The sequence below is a fragment of the Mesoplodon bidens genome (genome assembly GCF_964165515.1).
Source record: "Mesoplodon bidens genome assembly, chromosome: 2".
In the NCBI taxonomy this organism is placed as follows: Eukaryota; Metazoa; Chordata; class Mammalia; order Artiodactyla; family Ziphiidae; genus Mesoplodon; species Mesoplodon bidens.
In genome coordinates this window covers 146,633,335-146,650,699 of record NC_138177.1, presented here as the reverse complement: position 1 = coordinate 146,650,699, position 17,365 = coordinate 146,633,335, and the positions used below count along the sequence as shown (strand labels likewise).

The following is a 17,365-nucleotide window of genomic DNA, read 5'->3' as shown; positions in this document are numbered from 1 at the left end:
TACGGGGCCTTGTTTGTTTGTTATGTTGTTGAGTAACAAATTGATGCACCATTCATTCAAGCATTGGATTAAGATTTATTTGCAGCGGAAAGATTAGCCAATCCAGAAAGAACTGAACTGAATTCCCAGGTCAGCTAGATATGAGAGGTATGACCTTGAGCAAGTTATTTAACTTCTCTGAGTTTCATTTACAAAATGAGGATAAAATATTCCAATCTTGGAGGGTGGTGTGAGGTTAAATGAGATAATATGAATAAACTCACCTAGCGTCTTCCTTTGCTTACTATAACTTACAAAGGCATGGTGCTAGGTGCTAGGTGCTAGGTATGGTCCACTGTACTCTGGAGATGACAAAGGTGAGTCAGACATTGATGCTGTCCTCAGGCTGCTTACAGTTTAGTAGAGGAGACAGTTATACAAAATAATTACACAAAATAATAAATAATAAAGAACTACAATGCATGGAAGAAAATGGTAATGCCACAAATGTGGGAATCTCTTGAGCTATTTGATTTAGGATTCAAGATGTGACTTCTTATAACCCATGATGCTCTGACCCTGGAGTACCATTTTCCTTCATTGCTGATGAGTCATGAATAAGGTAAAGACAGGACAGGTGGCAGCACACAAAAGGGACACCTTGCCCTAATGTAGCTCCTCCACCAGGGAGCCTCACTGTCTAAAATTCCACACTCATGAAGGACCTTGCCAACATAGGAAGGCCATCTAGCATGGGTGAGATACATCTGGATCTTAGTACCCATCAACAGCCTGGAACACATGCTGGAATGTTGTTTACAGGCGATGTGATCTTGAAGAAGTCCCTTTTTCCTCTAGCCTCTGTTTCTTCATTTCTAAAATAGTAGAGCCCATGTCCTTCCTGCATCATAGGCTCTGGTAAATGGGGTTGGGGAAGAGTTTTGGCAATTACAAGGTGCCATTCATATGTCACTGAGAGTGTGGGTCTTCACACCCAAAGGAAGCGTGGGAAATAAGATGGGTTTGTTTCTTTGTGGGTGAAGCCCAGGTATGATCACAGGTGGGGCAGCCCCAGGCAGAAGGTGTGCATGGGGAGAGGGTGTGCAGTGGCTGGGGAGGAGTGTGAACATGCAGAATGACTCCGGGGCCATTACAGAGCCAAAGAGCACCTGCAGCTCAAGATGGGGGCACAGAGAGAGGCACTGGTAGGCCAGCATCTCACACCTGGGCCCCACAGAGATGCTCCTTTTCCTATCGTGCCCTCCAGACTCACCTCCTTTGGGAAGCTGACTCCCCAGAAGATAAGCCTCTCTCTTCCAGAGGCTTCTGTGCCTAATCTCTTAGTACACCATTTTCTAGGGAGTTCTTTGCCCAGCTATTTTTCTCATGGGACTGTGGGTTGGATGCATTTGATTTTTCTCTACAATTCCTGAGTGGTATGGAGTAGATGCTTGAAGGTTGTTTGATGAATTGAATGAATTTTTAGTCCCATCTTTATCATCTCTATTGCCCTAAACATCCTGGCCCGTCATTGCCTTAGAATGTGTCTTTTCAGGTTCAGCTCCCTGCCTTTTACAACCTTTCCCTCAACCTGGAATGCCCTCTCTCCTCTTTCTGTTTCATCCATTGGAATTCTACATGTCCTTTGAAACCAAGTTCAAGCCCCACTTCGTCCATGAAGCCTTCTTGGGATACTCCTGCTGGCTGCCGAATGTTTGCCAGGTGCTGTGGGAGAGTAATTTCCGATTGGGTCTCCCTTTTCACTATAACACGAAGGGGTTGAAGTAGATGATTCTAGGGGCTTCTTCAGTTCTACCATTTTATAATTCATACATTTAGGGCTTATTTAGGACCTACTCCCAGCTAGGCTCTGCACCTGGCACTAAGGATACAGGAATGATAAAATAATTCCTCAAGGAGCAGCCCAGCTAGTGGAGGAGCCAGACATGCAAAGATGCTGTGACCATACACTATGGGACGTACCATGCACACGTGTGTGCAAAATGCAGTTCGGGATCCAGCAGAGAGGAAGGAGCTCTACCTCAGGTGGAGAGCAAGGACAAAAACACAGAGGTATGATATCTGGACTGGGCTTTGAAAGATAAGTTGGCATTTGTCATCTACAGACAGTAAGGGAGAACATTCCAGAAAGAAGGAAAAGGATGAACATGGAGGTAGGACTTGCTGACTGGGGTATAAAGTGGTAGAAAGCAGGTGGGGTGGAGAAGGGGCTCACAAGGGAAAGGTGTGTGCTAGGAGGCTGCATATGAAGTTTTAAATGTAGGCCAGGGCTTTGAACAGCCAGAAGAGGAACTGAAATGGGGAGCCATGGAAGGTGTTTTGAAAGAGGGCACAATCTGATAGGTAACTGAGCACATTTATACATTGCTCAGTATTGTTTGTTATCTTTGCATGTGTACGTGCTTTCTCCTCTGTGAATCTGAGCTCCTGATGGGCAAAGGTTATCTATGTTCCCCCAGCATCCAGTGCAGGGCCTGCCACATGGTGGGCTCCAGTGTGATGCAGAGCTGATGATTCCCACCCCCATGCCCCGCACACATATCCAAACCCCAGCATGGAGGCAGCCCACTGGCACTGACCCTGAGGCCACCTTACACTTAGAGGCCCACCCTCTGTGCTCACACTCTGTCTCCCTACAGAGGCTCGCCTGGCCTGCTCATTTCCCCTGTCTAATTTGTATGCACCTTGATGGGGCATTTTGTGTCACTGTGGTCGAGATAAGCATGGGGTCTCAGCTCTGGTCATCAACGCCATGTCCCTGAGCCTGCACTCTCAGGCCTACATCCTGGTCTCCCCAAGGGCCTTCCCTGAAGGGTGGCACAGCACCCAGGGATACTGACAGGCTCCTACCAGCACATGGGTGGAAACTGACACAGTATAATTATCCATAGAGATGAGAGAAAACAAAGATTAATTTTGAGTCAAAACATATAATTTTCCTTCAAAACCAGACCTGCTCTTTCATGTATGTTATTTGATGCTTGGGTGGAAAATAATACAAAAATGGGGAAGTATTCAAGTCCCAAATCAGAGCCTTGTATCCTCCTGAGATTCATTTTTTCAAGAACTGCTGACCAATTGGGAGCTAAGTGATATTCATAGTTTGATGAGGTAGATATGTGGGGATGGAGAGAGTTTTTATTTTGTTTTCCTTAGGCGAAGGGTGGGCGCATTTACCACAAGTCCTCAAGGCTATGAACTTTGAGGAATGAGCTCTCCAGCTCTTCTCTAACGAGGGCTCCAAAGCTCAGGGAAATGAGGTCCCATGAGCAGGGCCCTGAACTCCCCTGCATGCTTTAGACCCAGTTTCAGGGTCCTGCCTCCCCCATCTCAAAGAACTCTTTACTAACTGATGCTGAGAACACCAGGCTGGGGATGGTGGGGCCTGGCTCTAGCCATGGCTGTGACCCATCCTGTCTGCTCCCTGGGCCTCAACACCTCAGCTGCATGATGATGATTGCTACTCTCCCTGGGTGTCAGCACCATTTTACTGACAGTTCAACATTCAAGAACAAAGTGGGAAAGGATCAGGATAATTTTATTCAGGCTGACAGAGGACCTGAAAGAGACAATCCCCAAATTAAGTTGTAAATGAGATTCTAACAATTCTTTTGAGTTTTATAGAGCTTTAAAATTTTAAGAACACAACCAATGACTTCTAAGGATGAATTGAGCACCATTCTCTAGAGGTGAGCTCTTCAACATCGGGGTCACGCCTTAATCATTTACTCGTTCAAGCACCCCCTCTGCCCAGAGAGTTGGCATAAAGTGTTGTTTTTCCTAAGTGAGTGAATGAAGGGGTGTATACATGCACGCATGCTCAGTACAGCCTAGGCACTGTGGGAGCCCAGAGAAAAAACACAGATGCTGCTTCTGAAGACTAATCCACCAGGATGGGGGTGAACAACCTGAGACAAAGTATGAGTCAGAGCACATTGTGATGCAGACTCCTTGTGGAACTGGGACTCAAGAGATGGGACTCCCGGCCTGATGCGACATAGGTCCTGAGAGATCATCCAGCCCAACCAGAGAAGACCAGGGACTTGCCCCATGCTGTGATGAGCTGTCTGGAAATCTGGGACTGCACTCCAGAAGCCAGAGGAGATGGAAACATTTATTGAGCACCTACTGGTTGCCAGGCACTACACCACGCTTGTATCTAATTTTTAAAACCATCCATATTACCCCCACTTTAGGTAGGAGGAGAAAGGTTTCATGAGGCCAGGAAACTTGCCTAACATCCCACAGCTAGCATGAGCTTGAGACAGAATTTGAACCCACACTGAGGTGGAGCTTAGCTGGACTTCAGTCCAGCTTTAGAATCATAAACGCCTAGGATCGAATTCTGCCTCTGCCAAAATATCTTTGACTTCAGGCGATCCTCGTCACCTTTCTGAGCTTCCTTTTCCTCATTTGTAATATGAGGAATAAATTGTCTAGGAGGACTGAATAAGACCATATACAAAAAGGACTTTGCTCAATAAATAGTAGTGATTAACACTGTGCTTTGTTAATAACAGGTAGGGAGGAAGGTGCATCAGGGCAAAAGCCCTGAGACAGCAAAGCATTTGGGAAAGGTCATGGGCAAGGTCAGTGGGAAGACTGGTCTGGCAGGAGCAATAAGTTGGATATCGTCATGTCCTTCAAGGAAGCTGGACCACTAGGAGAGTAGGAGATGAGGTCAAGAGGTAGGACGGGGCCAGCACATTCCAGATGCCACTGGATGTCACTGAACAAATGCTCACTGGGCTCACCGCCAGCAGTCATGGGAACACCCAGCACTCTGGGCTCTGGTCCAGCCCTCAGAAAGGACACTCATCTCCTAACCTTCTTTCTTCACCAGCTCAAGAAGTTGGCCCCAGCAGAGGACCTGAGGGGAAACTTCTCAGGGATGTGTCTTCTCAGCCCTGAGCCTTTGCATCTTGACAGAAGGGGACTCTCATGTGCTCGGGCTACATACATGCCTGGCACTGTGCAGGGTGCTCTAACACACATCTCTTAATAATCTTCTAAGTGAGCACCACCGTCCCCACTTTACAGATGAGGAAATTGAAGGATCAGAGACCTTATGAGCCTAGATGACATAGGAGCTATCGGATGAAGTAGCATATGGAAACACCCAGACTAGCTTGGAACAGTGACTGGACTCAGCCTCCCAGCAACTCCCATCCTTGTCAGTTCCCATGTTAGACCCAGAAATGTGACCAACCCCTCACTCTCTGACCCCATAATGATACTTCAACTCAGGAAATGTGCTGTTAAGCCCTTCTGCTCCGTACACTCTCTGTGGCAGGGCCGATCATCTTTCCCATGATACAGATGGGAAACCGAGGGACAGAGAGAGGCTAAGGGAAGCTGCCCCTGAACAAGAAGCTAGTTAAGCAGGACGCAAGCCCCTGCTGCTCTGCTCAGCACTTACCGCAATCTTGGCATGGGGATCGTCACTTTCTCGGCCATGGGGTTCAGCCGGTAATAATCCAAAAACGTTCTCGCCACGTTCCGCCCCAGCTTCATATCTGCAAGGGTGGGTGTTAAGGAGCAACTTTGGACTAGTAAGAAAAATGAGAACAGTCACAAAACAGTATCACCACTCACTATTCTAAGTGCTGTATGTACTGTCTTTTTTGATTTTCGCGAAACCTTAAATATTATTGATAGATACTATTATTTTCCTCATTTTCCAGATGAGGAAACTGAGATGTGGAGAAGTCCAATAATTTGCCCAAGGTCACAGAACCGGGAAGGAGAGGAGCCAGGATATGGGTCTAGATAGTCTTACTCTGAAGCCTGTGTTCAGAGCTTTTAGAACCTACTACATCCCTTGGGAATCACTGGGCTTCCATGGTCTGCCTTCAGGTGGCTTGGGGTGGAGGCAGATAAGCAAGACCTGAGAGCAAGAGACCCTTTGTTGTATATAGACCAGGGCCTACTTGACCCCGGGGATTAGTCATCTACTTTGGTAACCTTGGGGACAATGATAAAACCCTCTCACCCTAAACAGTATCCCCGTTCCACCTTGAAATCTATCAATTATGAATCCTTAGGGTAAGCGTTCGTGACCTGTTAAAGTACAAACTCCCTGGGGAGGGGAAAAGGGTCAATTCCATGCTGACCATTAACATTTTAGTATAAATTAGCACAGCAATCATTTATTCAACAACATGGAGCATATGCTCTGTGCATTATCTATCATATCTCTGGGGCTTCACATGAGCTGCTTCCTCTCCCTGAAGTGCCTTCCCCTTCCCTTTGGCTAATTTTTAACTATCAATTCTCCAGTTAGGTGATGTCTCTTTAGTAAAGCCTCCCACAGTACTCCTCTCCCAGGTCTATGATTGGTGCCCTTGCCCCCTACTTCCGTGGCTTCTGAACTGACTTCATTTAAAGCACTTATCTTTTATCTCATTATCTCTCAGCTCTGAACGTCCAAGCCAACACCAACTCTTACCCAAGGGACCTCCTGTCTCTTCAGTTTCTCCACTTTTCTCCAGGTCCCTGCTGTTCCCCTAGAAAAGGCCAGCTCCATCTTTTCCTTGAATTGCTGTCATCCTGTCCTAATGGCCTTCCTGCCATAAGAGTGCCTGCCTCTACTCCATTCTCTATAATGTTGCTGGTGGGGGTGGGGTGGGAGGGTAGTTATTCTAAAACGCAGATCGGACTACGCCACCCAGCTGAGTAAAACCCTTCAGTGGCTACCAGTTGCCTTTAAAGTTAAAATTTTGGAACTTGTTCTACCGGGTCCTTTGTAGTTAGGTCTCAGCTTTGTGCTTGTTGCCTCCCACCTTCCACCCCTCGACCTTCACGCTCCAGTGATACTGAACTTCTTTTACCTCCAGACCTCTGTCCATTTCATTCCACCTTCCTAGACCACTCTCCCCTCTGCCCACAGGCCTTACAGAGCAGACTCCTTTTCAGCTTCCAGACACCTCAGTTTAGTTGCCACTTCACTGGGTACATCTCAGCCACCATTCTACCCAGGCTCATGGAGGTGGACTAGCATCTGTGGAACAGTTGAGTGAGTTCTCACCACTCTCTTCAAGACGTCTCCAAGCTGGGGTTGGATGTGGCCCAGGACATGAACACCAGCATTTATGGAGTGCCTGGCACCACACTGGCACTTTGCTTATATATGCATTTTAAAAAACCCAGGGAGGAAGGCATTTTTATCTCCCTTTTGCTCTGGGAAGTTAAGAAACTTGTCCAAAGCTGTATAACTGGAAATGGTAGAGTCAAGACTCCAATTTGGGAGTGTCTGACTCCAGAACTGTGAGCTTTCCACCACTCTGGGCTGTTTCCCAACTTGAAGGCACCTTTTCTGTCAAGGGCTGAGTCATCCCATGCCAGTGGGATGGGAGAAGGAGAAATGCCAGACGAGTTGTTTATGACAGTGAGACGTGCCTCAGGCTTGCTGTGCTCTGGGGCTGCCACCTGCTTTCTTCCTCTGGTTGTGACCGATCTTCTCTGTCCCCTCCTTTAAAAAGTTCACAAGCTGGTGTCAGGCATGGGCTCTCAGACCAGCAGACCCTGGAGGCAGTCTCACCACCAGTGCCTGCAGAAATGGCTGGCTGCTTCAACCTAGCCAGGCTCTAGCTGGCTTGCAGAGACCAAATCACCATTGCGTGTGTCAACAGTAAGAGCTACAGGGCTTCCCTGGTGGCACAGTGGTTAAGAGTCCACCTGCCAATGCAGGAGACACAGGTTCGAGCCCTGGTCCAGGAAGATCCCACACGCTGTGGAGCAACTAAGCCCATGCGCTACAACTACTGAGCCTGCGCTCTAGAGTCCGTGAGCCACAACTACTGAAGGCCACGTGCCACAACTACTGATCCCGTGCACCTAGAGCCCGTGCCCTGCAACAAGAGAAGCCACTGCATTGAGAAGCCCATGTGCCACAATGAAGAGTAGCCCCCACTCACCGCAACTAGAGAAAGCCCACGCGCAGCAACGAAGACCCAGCGCAGCCAAAAACAAACAAACAAACAAACAAAACAGTAAGAGCTACAGAGGCGCAGAGGAAGGGAGAGGTTCCTGTGGATGGGGCTAAAAGATTGTAGTAGAAGTTTTGGAATTAAATGTACCTAATCCGAATCTGAATCCTGGCTTGGCCACATGCTGTGTGGGGCAGACTGTACTTTCCAAAGATGTCTGCAACAATGTCTCCCATCTCACCTGCTATTCTATGATGTGACCTTGACACTCCCTCCACTGAGAGGTGGCGTCTGTATCCCCTCTCTCTGAAGCTGAGTGGGCTTTGTGACTCACTTGCCACCACAGGAATGGCAGAAGTGACAGTGTGGGACTTCTGAGGAGAGGCCAGAAAAGCAGATATAACTTGCACCTTGCCTGCTCGAACGTTCCAGCTGGGGCCCTGAACTTCCAGGCAAGCTGTCTGACTGCCCTGAGGCCACCATGCTGTGAGGAAGCCCAAACTAGCCCATGGAGGGGCTGCAGGGAGAGGCCATGAGACTTTGTGGAGAGATTACTTTAGAGAGAGCTTCCTGGCCAGCCTGCAGCAGCTCCTCCAGCACACTGCTGCTCCAGCTCCAGCTCCAGCCACTGTCTCACTGCCACTGCGTCCAAGATGCCAAGCTAAGAGTACTCAGGGGAGCCCTTCCCAAATTTCTGACCCACAGAAAACAAGAGAGAATAGCTGTGGTTTTAAACACTAAGTTTGGGGGAGATTTGTTACGCAGCAGAGGAGAACTGAAACACAGTGTGGCCTTGCAGAGGCTTTCCCATCTCCTTGAGCCCTCATTTCCTCACCTGTAAAATGTGAATAACAATGCCTGCCTTACAGGGTTGTGGTGGTGAGGTATGTGACTAACACGTGGGTGCTGACTAAGTAAGTGCATGCATGGGGCCAGAGGGAAGCCTGAACCCTTCCTCCTGACCTGCAGTGAATGCCAGTCTCGCCCAGACTGGAAGCAAGCCTAGGAGATCTCCTTGGTAGTCAATGCTCCTGGGCTCTACAAGGTGGAGGAGTTGGGCTGTTGCAGTAAAATGTCCCTCTGTGAGGTGCTGATCATTTTAGCAAGCTCTGTATAAAAGACAGTGCTTTTTTTTTTTTTTTTTTTTTTTTTGTGGTACGTGGGCCTCTCGCTGTTGTGGCCTCTCCCGTTGCGGAGCACAGGCTCCTGATGGGCAGGCTCAGCGGCCATGGCTCACGGGTCCAGCCGCTCCGTGGCATGTGGGATCTTCCCGGACCGGGGCATGAACCCGTGTCCCCTGTATCGGCAGGCGGACTCTCAACCACTGCGCCACCAGGGAAGCCCTAAAAGACAGTGTTTTAAAGCTGGGAATTGTCAGGGACAACCCTCTTTCTCTTTCCAACAGTATTACATATTTCCTAAGCCCTGAGAGCCTCACTCCAGATTATTTACTGCACTGGCCCTGCTGGAGTCAAGAAATGAGATGTGGGTGACAGGAGTGAAGAGACTGACTGAACATTTTCAATTAAAACAAGCTGTCTTTGAACAAAGATTTAAGATCTAGGCAAGGAGAAAGCAATAGCTCTCTTGGCTGGAACCTTTCCCAATATACTGCAGAATTAAGAGAGAAAAAAAATTGGGGTGAAAACTCCCAACTCTTCATTGCCAACAAAAACCTCAGAACGGCCTGTAAATTCAAAATATCCTCCTCCTCAGATTCTTCTGTAGCTCCCTGATGGGCTTCTCGCAGAGGGCAGGAACAGACGGCAGGTGGGATCAGGACCCTTCAATCAGAGAAGTAGGAGTGTTTGTCTGGGGTTGTCTGAAACTCAGACTGACTTGGTGACTTCTGCCCAGAGCTGTTTTAAAGTAAAGGGTGGGCGTCAATAGCTCCATAGCTCCAGCACTTGGTGGGATGCTTTAACAGGTAATGAGGGCCAGGATATTCTCATTCATTCATTCATTTGTTCATTCATTCTAACATTCTGGGGGCTCCTCCCATGTGTGTACTGGCATGAAGAAGGGCAGAGATTGAAGTTAAAGAAGAATTAGACACATTCTGTTTACAGTCTAGAAGAGGAAACTAACATGTCCCAATTAACTATACTAGCAAACAGGCTGTTGCATTCTCACCTTTACAAAAGCAACTACCATTTTTTTCCCCCAGCATACCCTGTGCACTTATTTACTGTTGATAATCCCCACCACATCCCTGCAAGGTCAAAGCATAATTCGACACATATTTTACAGGAAACTGAAAGAAGCAGAATTTGCATAATTGACCCAGAGCCTTGTGCCTCGAAAGTGATAGAGGTGGCATATGAACCTGTGTCTTCTATTTATTTATTTTAACATCATTATTGGAGTATAATTGCTTTACAGTGGTGTGTTAGTTTTTGCATTATAAAAAAGTGAATCAGTTATACATACACATATATCCCCATATCTCCTCCCTCTTGCATCTCCCTCCCACCCTCCCTATCCCACCTCTAGGTGGACACAAAGCACTGAGCTGATCTCCCTGTGCTATGTGGCTGTTTCCCACTAGCTATCTATTTTACGTTTGGTAGTGTATATATGTCCATGCCACTCTCTCACTTTGTCCCAGCTTACCCTTCCCCCTCCACATGACCTCAAGTCCATTCTCTACATCTGTGTCTTTATTTCTGTCCTGCCCCAAGGTTCTTCAGAACCAATTTCTTTTTTTCTTTTCTAGATTCCATATATATGTTAGCATACAGTACATGTTTTTCTCTTTCTGACTTACTTCACTCTGTATGACAGGCTCTAGGTCCATCCACCTCACTAGAAAAAACTGAATTTCATTTCTTTTTATGGCTGAGTAATATTCCATTGTATATATGTGTGACATCTTCTTTATCAATTCATCTGTAGATGGACACTTAGGTTGCTTCCATGTCCTGGCTATTGTAAATAGTGCTGCAATGAATATTGTGGTACATGACTTTTTTGAATTATGGTTTTCTCAGGGTATACACCCAGTGGTGGAATTGCTGGGTCATATGGTAGTTCTAATTTTAGTTTTTTAAGGAACCTCCATACTGTTCTGCATAGTGGCTGTATCAATTTACGTTCCCACCAAAAGTGCAAGAGGGTTCCCTTTTCTCCACACCCTCTCCCGTATATATTGTTTGTAGATTTTTTGATGATGGCCGTTCTGACTGGTGTGTGGTGATACCTCATTGTAATTTTGATGTGCATTTCTCTAATGATTAGTGGTGTTGAGCATCCTTTCATATGTTTGTTGGAAATCTGTATATCTTCTTTGGAGAAATGTCTATTTAGTTCTTCTGCCCATTTATGGATTGGGTTGTTTGTTTTTTTGATATTGAGCTGCATGAGCTGCTTGTAAATTTTGGAGATTAATCCTTTGTCAATTGCTTCATTTGCAAATATTTTCTCCCATTCTGAGGGTTGTCTTTTTGTCTTGTTTATTTTTTCCTTTGCTGTGCAAAAGCTTTTAAGTTTCATTAGGTCCCATTTGTTTATTTTTGGTTTTATTTCCATTTTTCTAGGAGGTGGGTCAAAAAGGATCTTGCTGTGATTTATGTCATAGAATGTTCTGCCTATGATTTCCTCTAAGAGTTTTATAGTGTCTGGCCTTACATTTAGGTCTTTAACCCATTTTGGGTTTATTTTTGTGTATGGTGTTAGGGAGTGTTCTAATTTCATTCTTTTACATGCAGCTGTCCAGTTTTCCACGTACTTATTGAAGAGGCTGTCTTTTCTCCATTGTGTATTCTTGCCTCTTTTATCAAAAATAAAGTGACCATATGTGCATGGGTTTATCTCTGCGCTTTCTATCCTGTTGCATTGACCTATATATATGTTCTTGTGCCAGTACCATACTGTCTTGATTACTGTAGCTTTGTAGTATAGTCTGAAGTCCAGGAGCCTGATTCCTCCAGCTCCGTTTTTCTTTCTCGAGATTGCTTTGGCTATTCAGGGTCTTTTGTGTTTACAAAGAAATTGTGAAAAAAAAATTTTCTAGTCCTATGAAAAATGCCATTGGTAGTTTGATAGGGATTGCATTGAATCTGTAGATTGCTTTGGGGAGTACAGTCATTTTCACAATGTTGATTCTTCCAATCCAAGAACATGGTATATCTCTCCATCTGTTTGTATCGTCTTTAATTTCTTTCATCAGTGTCTTATAGTTTTCTGTATACAGGTCTTTGGTCTCCTTATGTAGGTTTATTCCTGGGTATTTTATTCTTTTTGTTGCAATGGTAAATGAGAGTTTTCCTTTAATTTCTCCAGATTTTTCACCATTAGTGTATAGGAATGCAAGAGATTTCTGTGCATTAATTTTGTATCCTGCTACTTTTCCAAATTCATTGATTAGCTCTAGTAGTTTTTTGGTAGCATCTTTAGAATTCTCTATGTATAGTATCGTGTCATCTGCAAACAGTGACAGCTTTAATTCTTCTTTTCTGATTTGGATCCCTTTTATTTCTTTTTCTTCTCTGATTGCTGTGGCTAAAACTTCCAAAACTATGTTGAATACCAGGGGTGAGAGTGGACAACCTTGTCTTGTTCCTGATCTTAGAGGAAATGGTTTCAGTTCTTCACCATGGAGAACGATGTTGGCTGTGGGTTTGTCATATATGGCCTTTATTATGTTGAGGTAAGTTCCCTCTATGCCTACTTGCTGGAGGGTTTTTATCATAAATGGGTGTTGAATTTTGTCAAAAGATTTTTCTGTATCTATTGAGATGATCATATGGTTTTTATAGTTCAGTTTTTTTAATATGGTGTATCACACTGATTGATTTATGTATATTGAAGAATCCTTGCATTCCTGGGATAAAACCCACTTGATCATGTTATATGATCCTTTTAATGTGCTGTTGGATTCTGTTTGCTAGTATTTCGGTTAGGATTTTTGCACCTATGTTCATCAATGGTATTGGCTTGTAGTTTTCTTTCTTTGGGGCATCTTTGTCTGGTTTTGGTATCAGGGTGATGGTGGCCTCGTAGAATGAGTTTGGGAGTGTTCCTCCCTCTGATATATTTTGGAAGAGTTTGAGAAGAATAGGTGTTAGCTCTTCTCTAAATGTTTGATAGAATTCGTCTGTGAAGCCATCTGGTCCTGAGCTTTTGTTTGTTGGAAGATTTTAAATCACAGTTTCAATTTCAGTGCTTGTGATTGGTCTGTTTGTATTTTCTATTTCTTCCAGGTTCAGTCACAGAAGCTTGTGCTTTTCTAAGAATTCATCCATTTCTTGCAGGTTGTCCATTTTATTGGCATATACTTGCTTGTAGTAATCTCTCATGATCCTTTGTATTTCTGCAGTGTCAGTTTTTACTTCTCCTTTTCCATTTCTAATTCTATTGATTTGAGTTTTCTCTCTTTTTTTATTGATGAGTGTGGCTAATGGTTTACCAATTTCGTTTATCTTCTCAAAGAACTAGCTTTTAGTTTTATTGATCTTTGCTATCGTTTCCTTCATTTCTTTTTCATTTATTTCTGATCTGATCTTTATGATTTCTTTCCTTTTTGCTAACTTTGGGTTTTTTTTTTGGTTCTTCTTTCTCTAATTGCTTTAGGTGTAAGGTTAGGTTGTTTATTTGAGATGTTTCTTGTTTCTTGAGGTAGGATTGTATTGCTATAAACTTCCCTCTTAGAACTGCTTTTGCTGCATCCCATAGGTTTTGGGTTGTTGTGTTTTCATTGTCATTTGTTTCTAGGTATTTTTTTTTTTTCCATTTTTTTTTAAGTTTATTTATTTATTTTTTTAATTAGTTTCTGCTTTATAACAAAGTGAATCAGTCATACATATACATCTGTTCCCACATCCCTTCCCTCATGCTCTAGGTATTTTTTGATTTCCTCTTTGATTTCTTCAGTGATCTCTTGGCTATTTAGTACTGTGTTGTTTAGCCTCCATGTGTTTGTATTTTTTACAGATTTTTTCCTGTAATTGATATCTAGTCTCATAGCATTGTGATCAGAAAAAATACTTGATACGATTTCAATTTTCTTAAATTTACCAAGGCTTGATTTGTGAGCCAAGATATGATCTATCCTGGAGAATGTTCTATGAGCACTTGAGAAGAAAGTGTATTCTGTTGTTTTTGGATGACATGTCCTATAAATATTAAGTCCACCTTGTTTAATGTATCAGTTAAAGCTTGTGTTTCCTTATTAATTTTCATTTTGGATGATCTGTCCATTGGTGAAATTGGGGTGTTAAAGTTCCCTATTATGATTGTGTAACTGTCAATTTCCCCTTTTATGGCTGTTAGCATTTGTCTTATGTATTTAGGTGCTCCTATGTTGGGTGCATAAATATTTACAATTGTATCTTCTTCTTGGATGGATCCCTTGATCATTATGTAGTGTCCTTCTTTGTCTCTTGTAATAGTCTTTATTTTAAAGTCTATTTTGTATGCTATGAGAATTGCTACTCCTGCTTTCTGTTGATTTCCATTTGCATGGAATATTTTACTCCATCCCCTCACTTTCAGTATGTATATGTCTCTAGGTCTGAAGTGGGTCTTTTGTAGACAGCATATATACCAGTATTGTTGTTGTATCCATTCAGCCAGTCTATGTCTTTTGGTTGGAGCATTTAATCCATTTACATTTAAGGTAAATATTGATATGTATGTTCCTATTACCATTTCCTAAATTGTTTTGGGTTTGTTATTGTAGGTCTTTTCCTTCTCTTGTGTTTCCTGCCTAGAGTAGTTCCTCTAGTATTTGTTGTAAAGTTGGTTTGATGGTGCTGAATTCTCTTAGCTTTTGCTTGTCTGTAAAGGTTTTAATTTCTCTGTTGAATCTGAGTGTGATCCTTGCTGGGTAGAGTAATCTTGCTTGTAGGTTTTTCCCTTTTGTCACTTTAAATATGTCCTGCCATCCCCTTGTGGCTTGCAGAGTTTCTGTTGAAAGATCAGCTGTTAACCTTATGGGGATTCCCTTGTATGTTATTTGTTTTTTTTTTTCCCTTGCTGTTTTTAATAGTTTTTCTTTGTATTTAATTTTTTGATAGTTTGAGTAATATGTGTCTTGGTGTGTTTCTCCTTGGATTTATCCTGTATGGGACTCTCTGTGCTTCCTGGACTGGATTGACTATTTCCTTTCCCATATTAGGGAAATTTTCAACTATAATCTCTTCAAATATTTTCTCAGTCCCTTTGTTTTTCTCTTCTTCTTCTGGGACCCCTATAATTCGAATGTTGTTGCATTTCATGTTGTCCCAGAGGTCTCTGCGACTGTCCTCAATTCTTTTCATTCTTTTTTCTTCTCTGCAGTAGTTATTTCCAGTATTTTATGTTCCAGGTCACTTATCAATTTCTCTGCCTCAGTTATTCTGATATTGATTCCTTCTAGAGAATTTTTAATTTCATTTATTGTGTTGTTCATCATTGTTTGTTTGCTCTTTAGTTCTTCTAGGTCCTTTTTAAACGTTTCTTGTATTTTCTCCATTCTATTTCCAAGATTTTGGATCATCTTTACTATCATTACTCTGAATTCTTTTTCAGGTATACTGCCTATTTCCTCTTCATTTGTTTGGTCTGGTGGGTTTTTGCCTTGCTCCTTTATCTGCTGCATATTTCTCTGTCTTCTCATTTTGCTTAACTTACTGTGTTTGGGGTCTCCTTTTCTCAGGCTGCAGGTTCATAGTTCCCATTGTTTTTGGTGTCTGCTCCCAGTGGCTAAGCCTGGTTCAGTGGGTTGTGTAGGTTTCCTGGTGGAGGGGATTGGTGTCTGTGTTCTGGTGGATGAGGCTGGATCTTGTCTTTGTGGTGGGCAGGACCACATCCAGTGGCCTGTTTTGGGGTGTCTGTGACCTTATTATAATTTTAGGCAGCCTCTCTGCTAATGGGTGGGGTTGTGTTCCTGTGTTGCTAGTTTTTTGGCATAGGGTGTCCAGCACTGTAGCTTGCTGGTCGATGAGTGGAGCTGGGTCTTTGCGCTGAGATGGAGATCTGTGGGAGAGCCATTCGATATTACATGGAGCCAGAAGGTGTCTGGTGGACCAATGTCCTGAACTTGGCTCTCCCACCTCAGAGGCAGAGACCTGACACCTGGTTGGAGCACCAAGACCCTGTCAGCCACATGGCTGAGGGTGAAGTGAGGGTCCTTATCTCAAAATTCTGTCTGGCCCTCCCAGGTCTCACAGCAGGTGTGGAGCAGGGCTCTGAGGTTACTCTCTTCTGGAGTTTTATTATTCTGAGTTCATATGGTAGGTATTTGGAGAAATCATGTTACTTAGTGAAAAGCAAGTTTGAGGGCGTGCCAGGGACCTGTGCTCATTTGTTGCTGGGTGCTGCTTAATTACTGGAGAGTTCCTATTGAGGATTTTTAGCCCTCTTTGAGTCCAGACCTGTCTGAAGCAAGGTCCTGGAGTAACACCCCACTGTGTATGGCAGGCAGGACATGGCGGCAGTCTTCACTCCCAGGGGGAAGTGCAACCTGAGTGTCTTTTAACACCATGCATGATTTCTCCTCTCTTGAGCTTGACCATAAATTCAGACACTAAATTCTGTGGACATGTTGGAGATTTAATTTCAAATGGAGGAATTGTGAAAGATTTGACAGACAAAGACAAATCTGGAAGAGAGAGATTAGCATCAGTAGAAGTGGGGAGTGGGCCTGGGGCCCATGATCCTGGGCCAGAAATAAGACAGAGAAGGGCCCGTGGACCAAGGGAGCTAAAGTGTAGAGGGGAAGGTGGGGCTGCAATGTTAGGCTGGCGTCAGATTAGCAAAGGCTCTGAATGTCAGATTTTGGGATTTAAACTTGTATTCTGTTGGCAATAAAAACCAGGGCCTATCTATGGTTGTATTTATTATCTGTTCACTCAATATGTTTTATTGATCATCTAGTATGTTCAAGTTCTCTAGAAGGTGCAGGGTATACTGTGGTTAAAAAACAAAAAACAAAAAGCAACCAACCAAACATAAAACAACCAACCAAGACAAGGATTTTTAAATCCAGAAGCAGAAACAGTAACAAAGTAATGCAAAAACACTGAATAAATACATAACTGCAATTTTAATAGTGCTAGGAAGAAAATGCAGAGTCTGTACCTGAGGGCAATGGGGTACTGCCTTAGAGGGGGGTTGTGGGCAGGCCTCTGTGAACTGAGAGTGGGCAGTGGGTACGGAAGCATCTATGAAGAAGGAAACGTGTGTGGGAAGGGTCCTTGGGTGGGACAGACAGGCTGAAAGGGGGCTGGTGTGGAGAGATAGGCAAGGGTTAGATCACATGGCACATTATTCTGGGTCACCTTCAGGACTCTGGATTTTCTAAGTGAATGGGAAGCATCTAAGTGAATGAAGAATTTTAGGCAGGAAAATGAGATGGTCTGATTTATAATTTTAAAAGGTCAGGTCATTGCTTTGTTAAAAATAAGAAAGCAAGAGTGGAAGCAGGCAGGCCAGCCAGGAGAATACAGCGATGGTCC

The 17,365-nt window shown here is 43.9% G+C and overlaps 1 protein-coding gene across 1 annotated transcript in view; it reads right to left on the bottom strand.

Annotated features, from left to right (window-relative positions):
- Positions 1 to 17,365, bottom strand: part of AGBL4 (AGBL carboxypeptidase 4) — a gene marked incomplete at both ends in the record, with an annotated part of 1,399,565 nt that overhangs the window by 771 nt on the left and 1,381,429 nt on the right. The window contains one exon of the mRNA XM_081220343.1: positions 5,420 to 5,516. Coding sequence (XP_081076469.1) covers positions 5,420 to 5,516 — 97 coding nt within the window. The remainder of the gene's footprint in view (positions 1 to 5,419; positions 5,517 to 17,365) is intronic.